The sequence below is a fragment of the Poecilia mexicana genome, unplaced genomic scaffold (genome assembly GCF_051168715.1).
Source record: "Poecilia mexicana isolate PSO_F unplaced genomic scaffold, ASM5116871v1 scaffold_2, whole genome shotgun sequence".
In the NCBI taxonomy this organism is placed as follows: Eukaryota; Metazoa; Chordata; class Actinopteri; order Cyprinodontiformes; family Poeciliidae; genus Poecilia; species Poecilia mexicana.
Genome location: NW_028263371.1, coordinates 22,630,082 through 22,653,979, shown reverse-complemented (window position 1 = coordinate 22,653,979; position 23,898 = coordinate 22,630,082). Strand labels below are relative to the sequence as shown.

Genomic DNA, 23,898 nt, shown 5'->3' with positions numbered 1-23,898 from the left:
AATCTCTCCTCCTCAGCATTGCATGTTGCAGCAGTGGGTGGTTGATTGCATAGAGTCGTGATCTTTGCAGCAATCTCTCTTTTAGCCTTAAATTACACATGAGTATGTAAAAGTACACTGATGCACAACATGGAAAAGAATTGCTTTGTTTCCATAATTAGAGAGATGGTAAAAAACATGCCAAATATTGCAGGAATTGCTGAAAAGGCAGAATAAACTTAGAATTTTCCATGACTGCCAATACAGTTGATAAAAACCCTTTTCTGCTTAATTTATCAGATGCTTTAACTATTTGCTACTTTCTCTTAAAAAAAACCAAAGAAACTATAGTTTCCTTTGTTGGAGTCAAAGTACAATTGGGTTTTTCTCTGACAATATTTGAAAGTAATCCACTGACTGCGCGGTAAAAGCCCACAGGTCTGTCTCAGAATGTCTCAAGCGCTAACTCTGACTGGAATGAGCGCGGTGATACTCTCTGCTTCCTGAGAAATTTCACAACCTGCTCATCATGTAATCGCTCCAGCAGTTCCTGGAGCTGCGCAGGAAGTGACATGACGTGGCCAAAAAGCTGAGCATTCAGCTCCGAACGCCTCGTGCTTTTTTTACTTCTGTCCAGGTGAAAGTTTCCCTGAACAAACGGTTTAATTCAGAGCAAACACAGATCAATAGTCACTCTGACTCCACCTCTCGTTTTACGAGTCGCGTTCGTGTCTCGCTGCCAGACAACCAGCAGCTCTGTCTCCTCTCTGTCTCTGCGTCCAACAACTGACAGCTGAGCTTTAAGTAGTTAATTACTATGAGACACAGTGGCAAGGCTGCGGCCGGCCTTATCTGACTTTTTATCTCCACAGATGCAAATAAATGATTTGCATTTTCATTTTGCTGCACTGTTCTCACCAACTTTGTGGAGAAACATTCTGAATCCTCTGAACGCTCCATGCTGACGCTCAGGATCAGATTTGTTGTTAGATTCAGTTTGGAGGTGTTTTGTTTGAAACCGACAGTTTTTCGGTTGTCACTGAAAGTCAAAACCACAGAGCAGCTTTCACCCAGAGCTTGGTTAAGCGGAAGCAGCAGACACAGATTTCCCCTCAGCTTGGTGCATGTGGACTGGGACGGATCCGGAGCGCCGGCGGCGGCTCACCTCATCACAGGGAAACCTGTAAAACACGTCGACTCATCTCAGGAAGTGGTGTTTGTCAGAGGAAGTGAGGGTGGGAGGAAGCGCCTGGGGCGAAGCCGGTGGTGTCAGCTGGAGTAAAACCTGGGCTTGGACTGAACCAGAACCGAACAGAAGCCTTTATCAGCAGCTGGCTGTCCTTCGTCCTCTCCTCTGTGTTTTTCTCCTCTTATCAGCTGCCAGCGTTGTGCAAGTTAACCCTCAACAAGAACTGGTGCTAAGTTCAGATCCACAGATTAAAACTTGATCTTTCATCGCTGCAGTTCTCCCTCTGACTGACACTAAACGTGTTCACTCTGTTGTGTTTAAAGCACTCCAATTCAATGAAACCCACATTTTAATTTATTTTTATTGGAATCATAAACATCACACACACTTCAGACATTCCAGGCTTTGATGTTCTTCCCTTCGTCACATTTACATCTTCAGAAATGTTTTTATTTATGTTGCAGCATAAACATCAAAATAGGAAACAGTTTAGTTGTTTTTTTTTGACAGAAAATGTGGATACACTCTGCTGGCTTTCAGTCAGGCTGCAGGGTGGCTCAGACCGAGCTTTAACTTTAACTAGGCCGTTCTTGAAGCTTTAGTCGTTTCAGAACCAGTTAGGATGCGTGTTTGGGATCTTTGTTCTGAATTCTCCACAGTTTTCACATTTCAACTGTCCAGTTGCTGAATTGAGGTGAATGTCCACAGCATGCTGCTGCCACTATCGTGCTTTACAGTAGTGACTCCTCACTGGCTTCTCCAAACTGTTTAATCTTTGTTTTTGTCTCACCATCAAGCATGTCAGGTTGATATTAGTCATATTTAACATATTGTTATTATTTGACGAGCACATTTTTTTTACATCTTTACTAGGTTCTGTCAAACAGATACTTGCGATTAATAAGAGAAATTCCCAGTTGAGTTGCATTTAAATCATGGTCACTAAACGTCTCAGCAGAAATGAACCCGATCGTATTCAGAGACTAATTTGTGATCAGATGTTTCTAAGGTTTTACTTTGATCCAGAATTAAAAGCTGCATCTCATCCTGCTGATCTGAGGGTTGCTTTCACCTCCTTGGTAAAATCTCAGCTTATTTACATGTTAACATTTCTAAATATTGACTTGAATCTTTCACTATCTGTGAAAAGGTTCTGAGATGAAAAGCTGTTGCTCAGAAATGTCCAGTCAGGATGCAGAAGACCAAGCTGCTTCCTGACTCCACTTCCCCTTCCATCCACCCAGATGTGTCAGAGAGCCTCCTTTCTTTTCATTAGATAATCTGGAGACGGATGTGTTTTATATAACAGAGTCCAGCCAAAGGTAACTCTGAGACATTTTCCAGTAATGGACGACAGATTAGATTACGGTAGGTCTTTTTCGCAGCCAAACTGGCTGATATGAGGGAAGAACTTCAGTCACGGTTTTCATGCTTATGAAGCGTAGACTGAAGCGCAAGCTGCTGAGTTTCAGTGCTGTCAGTTTTCTCCTGTCGCCTCTCTTCTTGACATAAAACCGACCTGTGCGCAGGTCGACCATGCACCTGCTGCAGAGTCCCACTCCCAGCATGCACAGTGGCGAACGGGACAGACTGACTGGGATCTCCCAGCAGCCGCTGAGGTTCTGGGAAAGCAGCTCTGCCGTTCTAATGACAGGGAATCCAGTTTGGTCGGATTTTTATGGTGGAAAATTACTGGCAGCGCGACTGCCGCGCCTCTCTCCTCATGAATGAGAGTTTATATAGGCAGCCGGGCTAGTGTGTGTGGATCGTTAAAGACATGAGGAGCTGCCAGAAAACACACAGCGCTTTCACACACTCAGCTTATCTCCAGCCGCTGATTCACACCAGAATCTTCAGGGTGATTAACAGCCTTTGGAGCTTCCCGCTGAAGCATTGCTCAGTCTGAGGTTCAAAGGCTGCTACATTAGCATCAGGCTAACCCTTCGAGCCTGAGCAGGAGCATTTTCTGCTGGTTTGGACTCAGTTTTACTCAGGAGTGTGTTTGTTCAGAGAAAAGGCCTGAATAGGAAAACCTCTGAGATGCATGTTGAGGCTGTCAACAGGATGTCAGTAAGAGCTGCAACTACCAATTATTTGTTAGCAATTATTCAGATTTTTTTTATTTAACCACATTAGATTATTTTATACAGTGTTGGGGATACATACAAAACTTCAAATAAACAAATAAATTCTTTATCTTAAATGGAAAAATACACTTTTGTTTTTACATCCTTTTAATGAGCATTTGATCATTAGTTGTAAAGGATACATCTGCAGCTAAAAAAATCTAAAATAAAAAAATAGATCAAGCCTTTCAAAGGCTTGAGATTTTTATATTTATTGGAATAAATATTAATACCATGCAGATCTGATCTGCTGATTATTTGCAGGATTAATTGACTAATAACTGGATAGCAAAAGGTGGAGCTGAAACCTGCAGAAGCCAAAACTGACCCTTGAGATCTGGGTAGAACATATTTACAGATAAAATATATATTTTTTTATCTTAAAGGCAAAATATACATTTTTTTTCCAGTTTTTGTTTTAATTACTGCTCAGGGAGTTTTGTTCTTTCAGAAAACACCCTTTTTGAGTCTCTATAAGTTTCAGCCTCGGTGTCGTACAGGTTTTGTTTTGACGTTTGTGTGGCAGTGAGTCTGTGGAGGAGCAGAAGTTTTGACCGACTGAACCAGAAACCTGCGTCTCTGCGCTCTGCGGCCCCAGCGCCTCCTTGTTTACATACCGCGCTCCTGCAGATGAAAGAGGAGCCGGCGCCTCCTTCCATCTGGTTCAGACATGTCGGCAAACCGGCCGTCCTCGCCGCCGGCTTCAAACACCAAAACAAAGCCTGCGCTTGGGTAACCGCTGCGTTTTAACCCTTTAATGTCTGCCGTCCACCGTGGAGGCTCCAGAGCTGTGGGTGTAAACGTAGCTGCAGTGGTTCCCCGTCCCCCTGCGGCTGCTCACACACTCATGTGTTTCCTATTGAGGCTGCATGGAGCAGCAGCTGCAGCAATCAGCAGCCATGTGTGCCGCAGTCCTCCAAAATATTTTTAGTCTCACAGCGTTTATTTTTAGAGCCAACAAATTGGGATCTGCAAATAACACTTGTTGGAGCGGAAGGTGGGACATTCCTGATCAGGAGTCCCGTTTAGACGGATAGAATAAAACGGGATCCTTTAAGGCTGGTTTTGGTTTTAAAGCTGGATTTAGCTCTAATTTAATCACGTCTCTTATTCCAAACACAGGAATGATACTTTTAAACAGCCTAAGAACCATATAAAGTGTGAAAAACAATCTCAAAATGCTTTTTTTCCCCATGCAACATCCTGACTTTGCTTCTGGGAAACATTTCTTCCTTAATATTTTAAATCATGTTATGTTCTGTGGTCCTTAAATCTGATAAAAACGTACTTTCCACTGCGGCCGTCTGCCGTCACCGCTCCAATCTGCTGATGGAAAACCAGCGTTTCCGAAAGGCTAATGATCACGCTCGCTACCGTGGCAACAGCCTGGTGCTCCAGTTGCTCTTTTAGACCAGTTTATGTCGACTAACTTTTCATTTTAAAGCAAAACAAGTCTATTTAGGAGAAGAAGATGGCTTCCTGCTTTACTGATCACATTAATATGCAATGATTAGGTACAAGGAGATAAATGTGATTGTTTTGGGATGGTTGTGTCTATCATTGGCTAACAAGTTGAAAGGTTTTTTATGAGGGAATCCATCATATTTCTGTAAAGAGTGAATATTTTGGTGGTTTTCTAGTTTTGAAGCCAGTAGTTGGGCTCCGCCTACCCACCATCCGTGTTTCAGTGAGTTTTTTGTTTAAACGCTCGTGCAGGTCAGAGAGCGTCTGCACGTGTTTTATTTATGTCAGATTTAATCTGAATTCAGGCCAAAGGGTTGCAGTCGTCCTAACCAGCGAGGAGAAAGCAGAAATGAGGCCAGGACGGCGTTGAGGCAGAACACAGCTTCCTGACTCTGTCAGGTTACTGGAGTTCATGTAAACTCGCTCTCTGACGACCTGAACAACCTGATTTCTGCTGTGTGAAATGTGATCTGCGCTCGTCTCTAATGATGTTTTTTGTTTTCTTTCTCTTTCATGGCTGATGATCCTCTTCCTCTTCACCCTGCAGGTAAGACTCCTCACTGTTTAATCCTCGGCTGGCTCTTGGTGTTTGTCGTCGTTGTAGTAGGACTGCAGTCATGCACGTGTGCAGATTGTCCCCACCCTTCCTGTTTCTGTAGCAACATGAGGGGAGCTGCTTCATCTCCTGTTCTGCTCCGAGGTTGTCTGCTAATTTCACCAGAAAACAGAATTAGTCCAAGCAGTGAACCCTGTGGTTCTCCAACCTGTTATATTGAGAAACTGAAATATTGGATCCATATGATTCGACCAAACCTGGAGCTGCTTTGCGTATCTCTGTAAACAAATATTATACAAATAAAGAATAAAAAATCAATTAGTAAATAGGCCTGTCGCGATAAATGATGAATCAATTAATCGCACGATAAATTAAACCTATCGACCTCATTTTAATTATTTGCTTTATCGTCTCTTCCTGTCTTTTTTTTCTTTCTGTTGATGACACTGAATGAAAGAAGGCTCAACTCCGGTGCTCTTCCTTAGTGTAATGTCCAGCGCACACGACACGAGTTGTTGGCGGACTGTCGGCCCATTTTCAAAACCTGACAGAAATCCTAGGTATAACAGTTCGATCGGGTTTATCGTGCCGTGTGGTATACAGATTTCATATCTGCACTCTTTTGGTTGAATGCAGTATTTATTTCCACTTTGGCTTTATGTTGTTTAGCTTTTATTAAAGTACGTTTTTTGTTAATGGAGGCTGAGAATCCATTTTATTTTTGTTTTTGGTTGTTTTGTTTAGTTTATTAGTTCCAGTGTTATGTGTTCTTTTGAAAATCAAGTGTATCTATCTATGGCAGGAAATCACATCCATTATTAGTCATTTCCTAATCAGTGTCAAAAGGTCTAGAAACAATATTATCGCTTATTGCAATAATTTTTTAGACAATCGCTTGGCAAAATTTGTTATTGTGACAGGCCTATTAGTAAAATAATAAACCAAACTTGATATAGTATCATTTAAATCAGGCTAAATTTAGTTTAGGAGCAGAAAACATAATGATTTTTCTGCAGTTTTTGCATCTAATTTCTGCCATAAATGAGAAAAAATCTGAAATGTACATATGCACATTATAACTTTAATTATTAATGATATTTTAGTAATATTAAAAATTACATATTCTAATATTTAAAAATATATATAATTTTTAATAAAAAAAACATCTATTTTAATATTTTGTTCATATAATTTTCACATTTCATGAGCAACATATTTATATATTTAATATTTAACTTCATATATTTCAATGTTTTGAGAATGTTTTTAAAAATATATATTCAAATGCTTTACTATATTTTTAATTTTATGGATTTTAACAATTTAACGTTATTTAATAAGCATATTTATAATATATGTTTGAATATTGGAATATTTCAGTATAATTTTTTTATATAATTTCTTTCATTTTAATGTTTTAATATAGGTTCTGAAATATATTTTAATATTATTTTCATATAATTTTAATAACATACATCTTTAAAATATAAATATAATTTTTATTTTAATATTTTTATATAATTTTTAGTAGTATATATTTTATTAATGTAATAATAACCCAACCTTTAGCCCTTGTTCTTGCTGCAGGATGATGATAAATCATATGAATCTTACAGAAGCAGCAGACCTGCTGCAGATGTTTGTTGTCGTATTTATCAGTAACTGAGTTCCTGATGAATCATCTGGGTATTTTAAAGACAGGCGGCCATTTGCATAGAACTCTCACATTTCCCCATTCAGGAGGTTTAACTTCCTTTAAGCTGTGAACTGTCAGCGTACGTCCGCCGTCCCTCTCTGGTAGGAAGCAGGCAGCGTTGGTGGAAATGATGAACCATCGGCTGCCTTCATGGAGAGTGTGTTTCACCACAGTGGCAGCTTCGGCGCCACCACTTCCGCCTCGTGGCGCCCACAGCTGGTGAGAAGCAACAGGCTCGTTTCAGGATTTTAAAGCTGCAGGCTGTTGCTGGTGGTGAACCGATGATGATGAACGGTTCGTCTCAAACCATCTCCACACTGGTGGGGGCTAAATTAATCACATTTTCTTCATTTTTGTGAAGCGGTGTTCAAACGATGAGTGTGTAACCTGCACACTCAAACGATGGTGATTGAGACATCACCAACGTCTCAATCACGCCGTTGAGACGGCATGCTTGGTTTGGTTTCTACGCCCACCGCTGAGCTGAGGGAGGAAGCTTCTGAGGTCGGCTGGGATTTCCTCTGATTCAATAGATTTGAGAGCGACACCGCAGCGCGCTGAGCGGAGCAGAGCAGAATGGCCCGGCGGTACCGGGAAATGTCACTTCCACCTGAACTTATCCCACATGCAAAGCAGCATCTGAGAGCCAAGAGTCAGGGCGTCAGGAATCCATCCAGGGCTGATTTCTGCTGTGAGGCAACACCTGGAGGCAGCGTCTCTCCTCCGCTACTGTCACTTTAATCTCACTCACATCGGTTTGGTTAAATAAAACCTCAAATCACAGCAAACCTCATCTCAAACCACTTTACTGGAGAAAAAAAGCCACACTTCTAGGTTTATTCTGTATTTGCTTGCGGTTTTAAAATGACTTCTGCAGGGTAAAAAGCCTGATTTTTTTTCTAGATTTGTAGTCAACACAGTAGGGCCTGTCTGACAGCATGAAGTAGGCTGCAAAAGAATAGATAAGAAACAAAGTGGAGGCGCCATTACTCTGCATCCAGTCATGTAATCAAAATCATATTGTCACAAAAATGTTCATAGTGCCATCATTTATTATCTAATTTCTATAAAATGTGGCTTACATTAAAGCTTTGATATGTAAAATTTATATTCTTTATAAATATAAATCTATAAACAGTTTGGTTTTTGTCAAGATGTAAAAGAGGACAGGACAAATTTCCATTTTATATTAGACAATTTAATTTCATGTAATTGGAGCCATAGGAGTCATGGTGCAGAGATTACATTAGCATCAACACCAATGGATGGATCAAGCATATTCTAAGCTCCGGAGGCCTTGGTTAAGGTCAGACGTCATGATTCAACAGCTAAAAAGAGACTGGGCAAAAATGGCCTCCCTAGAAGAGTTCCAAGAGCGGAACCATTTCTGACCCAGAAGAACACACAGGTCCGTCCCACATTTACCCAAAAACATCTTGATGATCCCCGAGACTTCTGGGAAACTGTCTACGGACTGAGTTTTGTTACATTTGGCATGAAACTAACATTTCAGAAACAGTTGATCACACAGAGTCATGCCGCTGCATGTTCATCCTGATAGACGGAGAGGAACCGATTCCTCGTTATCCAACAGAACCCAGTCCACTCCGTACAGGAGCCGCACCTGCTAGCATCACTAGAACCGACCTTACTCCTCTACCAGTACTGAACAACATGCTTTTTTATTAGATAGATCTCTGAAGTGATCATTGTCTCTGTGTAGCGTGAGCTGCTGTTAGCTAACCATCCCAAAGCCTGATGTTTCCATGGAGACCGCTGTGAGCGAGTTGGACAGTGATCACTGATAATGATCAGTCCACATTAATGAAAAGCAGTTTATCAGAGGCCTGCTCTGCTGTAAGCGTGTTAGAGAGGGACGCTGACGCAGACGAACAGAGAGTCTGCGGCTCCGACATGATCAGACACAGCCGATCAAACTGATAGAGTCTCCATGGAAACCAGAAACAGATCAGCTCCTCCTGAGTTTCGCACTGGGGTTGGCTTTCATGTCTGCTGTAGTCGGAGTTTGTAACACACAGGAACATGTTCAACACGTTGGTTTGAGTGTGATCTGGTGGATCTATAGATCTGTAGATTACTGGCTGCTACTATTGTTTTACTGACTGACTTAATGCTGATCTAGTGAGTAGCTTAACTTCTGGTTAACTTCCCTGAAGTTGACTGGTTTTAACTGGCTGAGCAGCAAATGGACTCAGGAATGTGCTGACTTAGTGTTTGGTTTTTGTTTTCCTTACAGGATGTCATTTAACTGGTTGTGTTGCAAATAAACATTCTTCTTTTTCACTTTGTTTAGTATTTTAGCTCACTAGTCTTCCTAGTTATTCCAGTAAAGATGATAGGCTGTGATTTACTGGCAGCTTTGTTGTTGTATTCATGGAAAATGTGTGTATTTGTAGAGTGTATGATAAATAAAATGCAGGTTGGAAAGCTGAAAACATGAACTGTGGTTCGCCTGAAAACCTCGCTCTCTGTTCGGTTGAAGTGAACTCTGGTGCTGTTTGAATGTAGATGTGAATGCCAAGTGGACCAGAGACTGCTTCAAATACAATCTTGCATGGCATTCTGGGTAAATACAAGCAAAACAAATGAAAGAGTCATGAACTAGCAGCAGAAATGTCTTGTAAATAACCGATGCAACTTTATTTGTGTTTACATTTCACGATAAAGGAAGTTGCATTCATTGTCTTTTTTCGTGTCGTTTCCTCCAGTGGTTCCCCCACAGGTGAGGAGGGGAACAGGTTGCTGAAAGGGTTTGGTTGGTTTGACTCAGAGCAGAGAGAAAGAGAACCACAGCAGCTGAAAATGTAACAAATGTAACTTTGGTCCCAATCGAACCGAGTCTAGTCTTTAAAGTAGACTAACTTTCTGCACAAATTACACACACTTCATACATCTGACAGTAAAAAGTATTTAAATGTAGTTTTACTGAAAACCGCCCAAACCACTCAAGTGTCAGACTGACTGCAGAGTTTTCAGATGAGTCAGGCCGGCTGAAAGTGAGACCCAGCAGCAGACCTTGTAGCTGGACAGACGGCAGCCCTCACAGCTACCTCCAGCTCCTGCTCATTAGTTATAAAACTCACTTCACAGTGCGTGCGTGTGTGTGAGAGTGTGCATGTGTGTGTCTGGGGGGCTGTGTTTCCTGTCCTCAATGAGTCCATGGCACGACAGCGATAAGAGCGCCGGAGCTACATTATGTTTCCAACTCCATTACAGATTAGTCCAGATTGCTCCCCTCCTCCTCCCCAAAGCCTCCTCATCCTCCCATCCTTTACTCCTCCTCCTTTCTCTCCTCCTCCTCCAATCAGCATTATAATATTCAACAGCTCTAAACTGGAGAACATGTAATCATGCAAACCAGTGGAGAGCCAGACATCAGACTTTTTGGCAGCTGCTTACATTTGCTCTAGCAGTGTGTGTGTGTGTACGTGTGTGTGCGTACGTGTGTGTGTGCGCTCCCAAAATAATGATGCTGAATGCTCTCTCTCTCTCGCGCTCTCTCTCTCTCTCTGTCTCTGTCTCTCTCTCTCTCTCTCTCTCTCTGTCTCTGTCTCTCTCTCTCTCTCTCTCTCTCTCGTCATCCTCTCCTCCGACGGTCTCCTTCCTCTCCATTTTCAGCTCAGGATGTCGGGGTTGAAAGTTCGCACGCGAAGCTGTGTGTGTGTGCACACGCGTGTGTGTGTGTGTGTGTGTGTGTGTAGATGTTGAAAGTGAGCAGTAACTACGGTAAATTATCCGAATTTCCTACAGTTGTGTTGAAGTGAACAAAGAGCCTTCCTGAACATCAGACATAGCTCTCTTTTTTCTTTCTCTTTCTTTCTCTTTTTCCTCTTTCTTCTTTACATTGTTGCTTTTATTATTTTATTATTCCTTTTTCTCTTCATTGCATTTTGTTCCCGTCTCCCCTCCCTCCTTTCCTTCTTTAGCTTCTTCATTCCTTGCAATCTTCATCCCTTTTCCCTCCTTTTCTCTCTTCTTTCTTTCAGTCCCTCCATCTTTCCTGCCTTCCTCACTTAGTTTTATTTACCCTCCCTTCCTTTGTTTCTTGCTTCCTACCTTCTTTCCTTCCTTTGACTCTTCCATCTTGATTTCTGAGGTCAAATGCTTCACACCAGTCAGAGATAACAAAAATCATAAATCATATTTTCTCAAATTCTTCAGTTGTTTGTTTGACTTGAAAGACAGCAGGACATTTCTAGTCAAGACTATTTAAAGTTGTTCCTCTAAGATTCTGGAATGAAGGTTAGCATGAAGGTTAACATCAGCAAAGCTTCTGATTTCATCCAAAAGCTGAGCTGCCAAACTGGAGCCTGGCCCCTGAGGGCGGGACACACCTGCAGCGTGAAGCTAATCTCTTGACAGCAGCCAGGAATTTTAATTTCTTGTTGGAGAGACACTGAGTGATGAAATCCACTCTGTGAAGGAGTCCAGACCTGGAGCTGCCCGCTGACAGACGGGTACGATCTGTACGGCTGACCCGACAGTCACATTGACGAGTGTATATATTCAACCTTACTGCTGCAGGTCTGAGGTCAGAGGTCAGGTGTGGGTGGGACTGTGTTGTCAGAAAACAAAGCGAGCCGGATTATTCCAGTAAACAGCGTCCAAGATCCACCTGCCACCTGTTGGTAGATTAACCCTCCACTGAGTGTGTTGGTAAGATATTAATAATCAATATTATACAGAAGAACATAATCACAAATTATTAGTAGTATTATTTATCCTAAAAGGAAATGAAATGTTGTCACAAGTGTCTTTAGAGTCGTTGGAGGATCTGTAGAGTTTCATGTAGCAAACAAAGGAGAACTTGTCAACATACAACTGGATGCCATCTGCATAGAGTTGATCAGAAATAGACTGAATAAAGCTAGCTAATTAAAATTGGGCCCAGAATTGAGCCCTGTGGAGCCCCTCAGGTCAGAAGAGAACCTCTCTGTCCTGATTCAGAATCTCCCATCAGATCTGAGTCCAGTTCAGTGCCCAAAAATACTGAGCTGCAGACGGCTGCTTTCAGCTGCAGTCCAGGATTTCTCCATCTGCCTCTGACCCTGTTGTTGTTCTCCAGAGCGTATATTTAGTCGCCTGAAGTCGGGACCAACGCAGAACAAATGCTACCCTGTCATTTAGTGTCGGGCCTCCAGGTTTGTAGCCGTATAATTCAGCGAGTGGTTGAGATTTTCAGGCAGAAGAGTCAGGTTAAAACTTTAAATCCTGCTCTTTGTAATCGTTTTTTTCTCTTCCTGAGAGGGAAAATGAAAAAACCTGCAGCATCAGCAGCTGATCTCTGTTGGTGCCTGTTCTTCTGGGTTCTTTCTAGTAATAAGCGCCATGTTTATGTGGGGTTTTTATCGTCACGGGTGGGTGTGGAGCTTTACCTTGGATCAGCAGCTAAACAGGAAATCCATGCATATGGGGAAATGTAAGAAGTATCTGACCATTTAATGGCTTCTGGTGGTGGAGATCACAGCAGCTGTCACTGATCAAAGGGACGGGAGCAAAACAGGAAGTCACACAGCAGATGAAGCAAGTTTGGATGATTTACAACCAGAGACCAACTCACAATCTGAAACCTGCTGGCGTTCATGTCCAGACCTGCGCTCCCCGCTCATGTGAGAGCGAAAGGCATGGAGCGAGCGCCGGTGATCCTGATCTCCTGTCATACCCCCAGCCCCCACCGCCTCCGTCATCCTGCAGCCCAAAGAGAGGCAGAACAATGGCTCCTTTCAGCGCTCCGGTTTCAAAGTCAAAGAGAAACCACAAAGTGCAGGAGAGCCCGAGCTGGAAGACTGAGGGATGGAGGAGAGGGAGAGGCGAGGAGGCCTGTAGTCAGGGTCAACAAGTGCAAGAAGCGAGATGAAGAGCTAAAGCTGGAAAGTCTGAGAACCTGAAGATGTTTCTCTGAAACTGAAAGAAAAGATGAAGACGCTTTGTCCAGAAATCTGTCCTAGTTTCTGAAAAACAGAAAGTTCTGTTTGCTGAAAACCTTCAAAACACATAAACTCATGTTTAGGTTTTTCTTCTAGACCAGGATTCTGCAGCCTGCGGCTCTTTGGACCTTACTAAGTTACTCTTAGTGACTCTGGTTAAAATGAAAAAGAACAAGTTATTTTAACTTTTCAAAATTTTCTGCAATATTTGCATTGGATTTCCACAAAGAGCAACACTAAATGTACCAAAAATATGCATTTAGGTCTGTTTTCTCTGGTATTAGTGGAATGCTTGTTTGGGCGGGAAAAAAACATCCTCTTTTATTTTCATCTTCATTTTAAATCCTAAAAGTAGAAATGAAATGCTGGAGACATTTCCCAAAGCAAACTTTCGTCTTTGTGACACTAGCGGCGGTAAGTGAGTTTTATTTGGCCGTCCTGAGGGCAAAACGGCTCTTTAGTCTTAAAAGGTTGCAGACCTCTGGACTGCAGTTTTCTCCAATGTTCCTGAACTCTCTTTAGTTCTGTCATAACCGTGTGGAGCCAACAGAACCGGAGGATCAGTTCTTGTTTTTGTCAGAGTCCAGGACCAGACGGGTCTTTTTGATCAGCCAAATGAGTCTGGAGAGGAGCCGTACGCAGCGCTGCGGGGCCTCCTCTTCATCACAGAGCCGTAGAGGAGGAGGAGGAGGAGGATTTGGTTTCTCATGTTTTATGACGGCGCTGGAGGTCAGCTGGTTCTGGTTAAATGGCGGCTCTGGAGCGTGAGGTCAGTTTCTACTCCATCAGAAGGAGAACTGGACTTTCCTAAAAACACCTGTGCTGCTTTCGCTGTCCTCGCTTTTTACTTCTGCCTCTACTCTTCTCCTCCATCAGAGTCTTTTCATTCCTGGTATTTTATCCTCACCTGGTCTCCTTTTTGTTTGACCGAGTTTCTGATAATTACTCACACCTTTTTTCTCTCCTCTGGATCAGACTCTATTCTTCTTGTCAGGCCTAAAATAGCTCAGTGTTGTTGTAATAACACAGAACCACTAAACCAAATGGCCTCCAGCTATGACTGTGTCGAGGCGCAGCGCTCTGAGCATGCCCAGACCAAAACCACTGTGAGGCAACAGCGAAACCCAAGACATGGAGAAAACAACACGTCGTCGCTCTCGCGCACCACATCCAGCTGCTCCTCGTTTGTTTGCATCTTCTCATTATTTTTCAGACTACTTCTTCTTTCACTGAATGCATTCGGTCGTGTTGGGTTTCTGTTTGAAATGCGTCTCTCTTTGATTTCTGGAAGTTTTTGGTGTGTCATCAGGCGTTCCTTTGCTCTGAGCTCATTTTTGTGACATTGCAGTGAATAACTCATGTGGTTTTGTCTCCTGTGCATCACCAGTAATCAGCCAAACTCTGAAAAGTGTGTTTGGATAACGATTTCTATTCAAAACAAAAGACTGAGTTTATTTTATTTAAGGGTGGAGGACACGTGAGCGGTGTCTCTCAGCAGTGACCTAGATTTGTGTATCACTGTTAAATTAATTAAATTAAATCCAGTAGTAAACAATAGAGCAGAGGTCAGAGTACACAGCCTTGAGGTATCCCAGGTAAACCAGGGCTATAGAAAAGTGAGTACTACAAGTATTTTCCAATGCTTTTATTGTGAAGTGACTTCTTTAAGGTGGTAGTTTCTTGATAGTCATTTTTCTTTTCTCTATTCTGCAGTTGAAACATGAAAGGTGTCGAAATGGACCACTTTAAGAATGAGCAAGCTGGTTTCTGTTCAGATAATAATCTAAAAGAGAGCTTACTTAGTAATTGTGATAGTGATTACTTAGTTCTAGAGCAATAACCTGTTAATATTCTGATTCAGAAAACCCGTTCTTTTTTTATACGTTTCATTGCAAAGTTTTCTAATATTGAAATTAGTCTAGAGTTTTTTCTGTCTGTCTTCTATGAATTCAGTCCTTTAAAAGTGCCCGATAATCATGTTCCTGTCATTACATCTCGTTCATTTTATCATTAAATATATAATTGTTTTTCATCAGAAATTTCAATGGTTGGTATGACCTAATTAGCAGTGATTGAAGCCAAGAAGCGTCTGTTTCCAGACGTTTGGAGGCATGCTGGTGAAAATCGTCCATAAAGCAAGTTTTCAGCTCTATAAAATCAGTTCTGAGTAAATAAACACATAAAGCAGGCCTGAACACATCCAGTCATGTAGAAGCGCCGCAGCAGTGGGAAGACGGCCTGAGGACCGCTGAGGGGAAACGGCATCAAATCGATTGTTGCTCTTGAGTCTTGGCATAAATGGAGTTTAATGGCGTGCGGAGCGCGTCCTGGGAGCAGTAAAGCATTTGAAAGGAAACTCCCTCTGAGCCGAGTCGGAGCGGAGGAGCACGGGATTAAAGAGAAGTGTGTTTTTATGTGATCTTTGTATGTTGTCACTCCAGAGGAAGCCGGCGTGTTGCCAATCAGTCATGATTAGGTTGGAGAGACCTCTCTGGCTCTGGGTGTGAGCTGGTGCTGGTGGGTGGTCGCTCGGCGCTCATCATGTGTGAAAAGACGGAGCTGAGCTCTGGGAATGTGCAGCTCCATTAAGCAGAGTAAATGAAACATGCAGCAGCGTAAATCATCACAAGGAGCGTCACTTTTTCTGTCGTCCTAACAGGCCCACTTGTCTCTAATGAGTTTCTGTCTCGGTTCCTGTGGCTGCCTTGGTATTCGGCTCCGGCTGTGTCAGGATTTAGAAAGTGTCCCTCTTCATATTTTGCTTTTCTGGATCAGAGAGTTGTGTAAGCGCGCATGAATGTGGATTCCTTGGTATGAAATGTTAAAGTTGGCTCCTGCAACAGGAAACTCCCAGTTACGAGATTTAAAGGGTGATTCTGGGACGCTTCCCTCCTTTGTACTGCGGTTGGTTTTAGAGCAGCCATCTGGTTGGTTGTTCCTGCCTTTGTAGCTGGACACTATCACATTTTCTGGGATTACTGGAGCTCTTTACAAGGGAAAGGTTTGGGAACTGATTCCAGTTTTCTCTCTTCATATAATAGATTCTCCATCCAAACTCAGCTGAGCTAAACGCCTGGAAGAAGAAGAAAATACAAACTTCTCACACCTTTTGTCTTTCTGCTTTCTCTGTCTCTTTGGAGGAAAAACTTTGATTTGGCCCAAATCATTTCAGTTTTTTTATTTTAGGATTTTAGAATATTTAAGTTTTTAAAGTTTATAAAGTTATCATTAATACCCACTGATGTGTAGGATTGTGTGCGTTCACTGCAAAAACACCAAATCGTGCCAAATGTTTCTGTCCAGTTTCTATACAAATATCTTATTACACTTGAAATAAGACAAAACTAATTCAAGTAACTTTTCAGACAGATATAGGAACTTGTTTTAAAGCAATAATTTCTTAATATTAACTTAAAAAAATAATTTTTCCACTGGCAGATTATTTCACTTTCTCTGTTTTCAATGAAAATAATCTGCCAGTTGAACTAGTATTTTTAAAATCAATATCAAGTTATTACCGACTTGAAACAAGCAGATTTTCTGCCCTTTTTATCCCTTTTTATAGTCAGAAATCTGTTTGATGTTGGATACGATAAGAGAAACCAAACTGCTGAATCATGTTAAAACCACAGACTCAGAGAATGCTGACTCATCGGTTGCCATGGGGATTTACCCCATTTTCTACAAGCCACAGCTCCAGCGTTTTTATCGGAGGACCAGGAAGCAGCAGGCCTGAATTAAAACCTCAAACAGAGTTCCTTTGTATAAATTACCAGTCTGATTTTAAATGTTCCCAAGCAGAAGAAGCAGGACCTCTAATATAACTTCAGAGGTAGATGTTTCTGTTTTACTTCATGCTCCACTGTTGAAAGAAAAAGTCAGAGCTGCTGTTTTCCCTTCACTGAGGCCAAAATAAGAAGTTTAAATCAAAATGTTTCTGCTTATTTCAGAGTGGAAACCAACCTATTGGATAAAGTTTAACGTTCTGAGTTATTTAAGCTTTAAACCATGAAGTTACAGAAATCAGTGACTGACTTATGGAGTTAAATTTGCCTATGTGCTCATTTTTCTGGGAAACTGAACTCCAAATTATTTGTGGAAAATTTGTCTATTTGTTTATTTTCCGTTTAATGCAACTCCAAATTTGTCTATTCACAGATATTTTTTAGGGCACATCTAAAATATTCAAAATAAGTATCAGCTTTGGAAGCGACTCAACACGCTGTTATTGTCTGGTGGTTTGCAAAACAGCCAATCCAAGAGTGGCTTTCACTTTCTTTGTTGCTGATTGGATGAACCCCCCAGGGCTCTGTACGTATTAATGCATATTAAGTTGCATTTGGTTTAATGTACAGCTGTAAGGCCTGAAGTCGTGGTGAATGACCGCTGGGATTAACCCGTTAATCCCAGCGGTCCTTTAGCTGTGGTGTTTTATTCCCAGTTGAATCCCATTTTGATTCATTCATTATGGAAGCTGAGGAACGGCTCCAGATGTAATGATGTAAATAAATGTGCTTCCATTGTTTAAGTTTGGCAAAATCATCAACTTAAAGAGTTTATTTGCCGTATGTCAGTGTCTTTTCTTTTGGATCTATCTGTTAAAAGCATCTGTGCCTGGATTTTTAAAAAGCCACATTTTTGTGCTTTGAGTCACAAAGGCCTCGGTGTGAAGCGTTTCCTCCTCCTCCAGAGTTTGAGCTTGTCAGACCTAATCACTGTGAGGATGTGCTGGTTTTCTGGCTGATCTCTGTTGCTTTTTAAAGGACTTATAATCTCCGGGTTTCCATCCGCTGCCTCCAAATTACACATTTCATTCCTTCAGGATTGTTTCCATCGGTGGCGATCTGCCTCCCGATCGATGGGGTGTCTCTGTGAGCCTCGCAGGCCTCCGTCCACCACTTCACACGCAGCCGTTCTTCCCCCAAAAAGTCCCCTTCCCTGCTGAGTTCAGATCAGCGAGTCCAACGGGTAATTTTGTGGCTCCGCCTGTTCTCCTCGTTTGGCCTCTGGAGGAGCGGCGTTGGGTTTCAGAGCTCTCACTCTGCAGCTGCAGCTTTTCCTTCTCTTTAGTTTCAGACTCCAGCTCTCCGTCTGCTTCCCTCCTCCATCATCCACTTGAGCTGCTTTCCGTCTCCCAGCCCACCTGCTTCCTCTCTGAGGGATATTTTAAGCCATTATTTTCTCCGCTGTTATTGAGTCGCTCTGTCTGAGTGATAAGAGGAGGAAGAGGAAGAGATGCAGGAAGCATCAAGCCTCTCCGCCCTGATAGAAACATGCAGACAGATAAAAGCTCTTCCCTCTGCTCCATCACCTGAAGTGAGTTCAGCATTAAAGATGTTTTGGTTTGTTCTCCTGCAGCCGTCATGAAAGCTGGCCCAAACGGCTCCGGCTGGAGCAGCGAGCGGGAACTGCTGTTTGGAGGAAACGTTCAGAGCGCCGCGCCGCCGTCGCTCTCCGCCTCCTTCTCCACGGTGACCACCTCCATCGACGGAGTCAGCTTCTCGGAGGGAGACCTGCTGCTGCAGGTTTGGCTTTGCTTCAGAGCTGCAGCTCAAACGTGATTGGTTCAGAAAGCAACCGTGCCTCCTCTGTGTCTGCAGGCGCTGAACGGCTTCGTGTTGGTGGTGACGGCTGAGGGTTACGTCTTCTACACGTCGCCCACCATCCAGGACTTCCTGGGCTTCCACCAGGTACAACACAGCAGCTACCGCAAATATGCACCAATCACGTGTGTGTCACCCTGATGTGTCCCTCAGGTTCTGCTAAATCATGAACATTTTCACTGTTTTCAAATAACAGGAACACAAATCAATCAAAACTGTCCATAATATTCACAAAACTTACAATAAAACCTCAAAAAGGAGCAGATTTGACTGGCAGATGCTCCAGACCTCAGCTCTCTCCTCAGCTGCACAGAACTTAAATTAGACAATAAAGTCTTTGTGTGTTGATTTGGCTTTATGGTTCATGTATTTGCAGATTTTTTATTTAATATCTGCTGCTATTTTAACTTCACCAACAGTCACAGGAGGAGACTGTTTGTGAAGGGAGTATGTTCAGGATTTCTCAGTAAACGGATAACTCCAAAATAATCACAACTAATTTTCCAATTTGTTGATTTTCTGTGAAATTTAACTACACATTGTTCACGTAAAATTTTGTGGCAAATTTGCAGATTTTTCTTGCGGGAATTTCACCAATTGGCCTTTTTTTTTAATCTAACTCCAAATTATTCTAGGAAAATTGTTTGATTTTCAGATTTTTTAAAATGTAACATAACTCCAAATAATTCACAACAAATTTCCCTATTTGCAGATTATTTTTATAATGCATAACTCAAAATTTTCATTAAAAATTCAATCATTTTTCTGTGAAACTCCAAATTACTGTTGGAAAATAGCAGCAGGCCGAGCACAGACCCTGGAGGAACGGTGTTCCTCACAGCAACGTCTCAGATCATCAGGAAGACGTCGGTCAGTCGGCCCTGATCACCACACATCCTCCACCGTGCTCATCAGCTCACAGGAGAAGCTTTCTCACATGCTCACCGTTAATTTCACCCACCTGGAGAAGCTCAGTGTTTGGCTCAGTTAAAGTCCAAGTGGAGCGTTCCAAAGTCCACATGTTATTAATTATTATTTCCTCCGGTAAATAAATGCTCAGATTAAAGTTTATACAACTTTTAGGCTGTTTTGTTGCCATCAGGACTCTAAAAACAGGTGTTTTCTCTGCTTTTAGTTGCGTGGCAGATGAAGTCTCAGCTGGACTACATGCTGACTGACACACGCACACACACACTCCGACACACACTTGCACTGAATCACATGAGAGTGCGTGAGAACTGAACCTCTTTGTCGGCTCTGAACTCTTGACTCGTAAACACATCCGTTTGAACCGGGGTTAGACATGTCTGCAATCTGAGGCTGGGGGTGGGCGATAAAAAACTGTTCCCGGGGGGGAAACACGTGGATCACACAAACACACAACACGGTGTGTGTTTCCAGCTGATCCAGGAAGTCTGCAGCAGCTGCTGGAGCGAACCAGCTGCTGTAGCGATTAGTGATTAGCTCTTCTGGAGCTGATCTGAGATCTGCTGAGGGAGAGATGAAAGCAGGAACCAACCTCTGTGTTTTAGATGTTTAGCACACAGACACCAGGGGGCGCCGGACTCAGAAACATTTGACTGATTTGTTGTTGTCATTCAGTCGGACGTCGTCCATCAGAGCGTGTTTGAGCTGATCCACGCAGACGACCGCGCGCTCTTCAGACGCCAGCTTCACTTCTCCTTCAACCCCGATGCAGACGGCTCTGAGAGTCCCAGTAAGTCTGACACAGGAATACGCACCTGAACGCCTCACGCACGCACCATTCATCCTCACTCTGCTGTTCAGTGTTTCCTTTTACATTCACAGGACTTAATGAATGACTTTGCACTGATTATTCATCTTTATTTTTTGTTTGTTGTTGTTTTCTTTGCTGGTTTTCAGTTGTTCTATTGTCTGTTCTTCAGCTTCAGATCCGTTTTGTGTTTAGTTTAAATGCTTTTCTTTTTGTCTGTTTTCTCTCTGCTCTTCCAACCAGCCTTGTTTTGTTTGTTTTTCTATGTTTGCTTTGCTTGTAATTTGCTTGTTTTACATAAATGTCACTCTGATTCATGGTTATGATTCAGAGTTTTCTCTCTGTGGGTTGGAGATGCATTTCAAAAACACTTTGTTTCCTTTATCTGCATCTCTTTCTTTCCTTTTTTTTATGGAAGAAGGTTTTGTTTGACATTTTTTTCTGATATTTTGGTTACTTCAGTTTTGTTTACTTTGGTTTTGCTTCTTTTTATTTCTCGTTTTAAATGATGTTTGCTTCTTTTTATTTCTCGTTTTAAATGATGTTTGCTTCTTTAGCTGTAGTCCTTCTTGTTGCTCACTTTCCTGTTTGGCTTCTCTTCTTTCTTTTTGTTTTTTTTATAGGTTTTATTGTTTTTACATGATGTTTTGCAGAAAAACGTCAGGGTTTTTTTAAGAACTAAATCTAGTTTGAAGCTTCCTGACTGTGTTGTCTGCTCCCTCGCCCGTCCAGGTGAGCAGAACAGCGCTGACATCAGCACCAACGTGGTGGCCTACGACCTCCAGACCATCCCTCCTGAGAACTCGTCCTTCCTGGAGAGAAACTTCTGCTGTCGTTTCCGCTGCCTGCTGGACAACTCGTCTGGTTTCCTAGTAAGACGCTGCTCCTGTTCTTCCTGAAGCCGCCGTGCAGATTGTCCCTCTGAGCTGCATCTCTTCCTCCTCAGGCTCTGAACTTCCGTGGCCGGCTGAAGTTACTCCATGGGCAGAACCGGGTATCGGAGAACGGGTCGCTGGTTCCTCCTCAGCTGGCTCTGTTCGCCATCGCCACGCCGCTGCAGCAGCCGTCCATCCTGGAGATCCGCACTAAGACCCTCATCTTCCAGACCAAACACAAGCTGGACTTCACGCCCATCGGCATCGATGGCAGGTGAGTTAAACCGCCGACCGGCCATCAGGACGACGAGCCGCCGCTGCAGGAAGCTGACGTGTGTTTGTGTCCACAGAGGGAAGATCGTTCTGGGCTACAACGAGGTGGAGATCTCCATGAAGGGTTCAGGCTACAGCTTCGTTCACGCCGCCGACATGATGTACTGCGCCGACAAGCATCTACGAAGTAAATGGAACTACAAACTACTAAATGTTCCAGAATCATTCAGATCATTTTATGCATATTGATACATTATCATACACTTTTGTTGTTTTAATAAACATTGATAAATCTTGATCAAATTTTATGAATATGGAAACATTTTGATAACATTTGATAAAATTTTTTTATAGATATTGACAATATTTGGAGTTAAAAATAGTGACTATTGATCATTTTCATAAATATTGATACATTTCAATTAATAAGGGTGAATGTCTGTAGATATTGATCCACTTTATTGATAACTGGTACATGTCAGTCGATGTATCCTGATGAATTTGATCCGTTGTATTAAATGCTGGTGATTTAAATCGTGTTTCTTGTCTGCAGTGATGAGAACCGGAGAAACCGGCTTCACCTTCTTCAGACTGCTGACCAAAGATCGGCGCTGGGTCTGGGTCCAGTCCAACGCCCGGCTGGTCTATAAGGACGGGCGGCCAGAGTTCATCGTGGCGCGGCAGCGAGCGTTGACGTGAGTCCTTCTGGTCCGGACCGGAGACTCAGACTTCTCCGTGGCTCTGCTCCTGACCCGGCTGCTTTTGTCACTCTGCAGGAACGAGGAGGGGGAGGAGCAGCTGCGCCTGCGCCAGCTGCAGCTGCCCTTCAACTTCGCCACTGGCGAGGCGCAGCTGTACGACCTGCCACTGAGCCTGGACGTCCCGGACCTCTGCTCCGCGCCCAAGCTCCGGAAGATGGAGGAAGAACCCAGCAACTCCAACTCCCTGCTGGGCTGCCTGCTGAGCCAGGGCCGCGCTGCCTACTGCAAGCACGAGAGCCCCAACGGCATCAGCTCGCTGAGCGACACGGCGTTCCAGGACACGCACGCCACCGTCAGCGTCCCCCAAGAGCTGCAGGCGGAGCCGGCGCCCGGCGTGCCGCTGCTCCGCGTGGACCCCACCATCCAGGACATGGTGGAGACGCTGGAGTCGCTGTTCGGCGACGCAGACCTGATCGAGGCGGTGGACGTCGGGCCGGAGGAGCTGCAGAGCTGGGAGAACTCGCTGATCAACTTCACCACCGGCAACCATGTGTTCAAGGACGACCTGAACGACATCCTGAGCAGCGACATCCTGACCTACGTGGCAGAGCAGCTGCAGAGCGAGGGCGGCCTGGCCTTCCCCGAACCGCTGGACAAGATCCAGAACCACAACCCAGAGCTGGCCGGGCAGCAGGACTTCAGCTGGCCTGTCCAGATCCAGAACCAGATCCAGAACCAGATCCAGAACCAGATCCAGAACCAGATCCAGCCGCCGCCTCTCTCTGGGTCGGCCAAGCTCAGCCACCTGGACTTCCCTCCCATGGCCTCTGCTGGGCTCAATGGCCTGCAGGTTCCGGTTCCGTCTTCACTTCAGCTGGGCAGCTCCACAAACATGACCTTTAACCCTTCGTGTCGTCAGCACCAAGTTTTTAAAAGCAGCCCTACAGACTTAACGGACCCGGACCAGAACGCGGGTGGAACCGTCAACCCGGTGTTTATCTTTAAAGGCTCCCAGTGGGGCGAGTCCGGCCCAGCCCAGAACTTTGTAGAACCATATACCCCGAATATTTCAAGTGGCGCTGGCGCCCAGCCGCCGCTGTCCGGGTTCCAGCCCAACCCCACCATCCAGAACGCCTTCAAAACCCCCGAGCCCAGCCCGCTCCCCGACCAGCTGGACTGCATGTTCAGAACCGCGGCCGCCACGCTACTTCCCAACGGCGTCCATCACGGCCAGGCCAGAACCGACCCGGACTCCTTCCACTTGCAGGCCAAAGCCGCCTGCTACTACCAGGCGCTGCCTGCAGGCGGCGCTGTGGCGGCAGCACTGCCATCGCATAAAGAGGCGGCGTTGACCTACCAGGTCAAGTCCAACGGCCGGACGATGCGGCAACACTTTCTACACTTCAGTGAAAACACACAGGTTGACTCCTTCTCCTTCATACTTTGACTAGGACAGCAAGCACCAAAATATGAGAATTGATAAATAAAAAAAAATACTGGCTGTTTATGCAGCAGCGCTGATCTGAAGTATGGAAGCTCAAAAGGGACAAAATTAAATAAATAATTCATGAAATCATTAATTAAATTATTTATTTTATACAGAAATTTCATTAAATGGTTAAAATTCAAACCTCTAACTGCTGATGCTGAAAATTAATTTATTATGTATTTATTTTTTTATGGTTCCACCATGAATTTATCTGATCAAAGTCGGGGGCAGGGCTTATAGTGGCGCTTTCCCATCAGGCCTTTG

General features: G+C 43.6%; 1 protein-coding gene across 2 annotated transcripts in view; it reads left to right on the top strand.

The window, feature by feature from the left end:
• The window catches only part of LOC106906524 (aryl hydrocarbon receptor-like), a 43,118-nt gene that overhangs the window by 16,126 nt on the left and 3,094 nt on the right, over positions 1-23,898 (top strand). Inside the window, exons 3-11 of one of the 2 annotated variants that reach the window (XM_088003770.1) lie at positions 18,317-18,483; positions 18,559-18,648; positions 20,164-20,278; positions 21,029-21,168; positions 21,243-21,445; positions 21,522-21,631; positions 21,998-22,139; positions 22,221-22,854; positions 22,885-23,565. In XM_088003770.1, coding sequence (XP_087859896.1) covers positions 18,317-18,483; positions 18,559-18,648; positions 20,164-20,278; positions 21,029-21,168; positions 21,243-21,445; positions 21,522-21,631; positions 21,998-22,139; positions 22,221-22,854; positions 22,885-23,565 — 2,282 coding nt within the window. Of the gene's footprint in view, positions 1-18,316; positions 18,484-18,558; positions 18,649-20,163; positions 20,279-21,028; positions 21,169-21,242; positions 21,446-21,521; positions 21,632-21,997; positions 22,140-22,220; positions 23,566-23,898 lie in introns of both variants that reach the window. The other variant, XM_014971837.2, reaches the window with a different exon arrangement.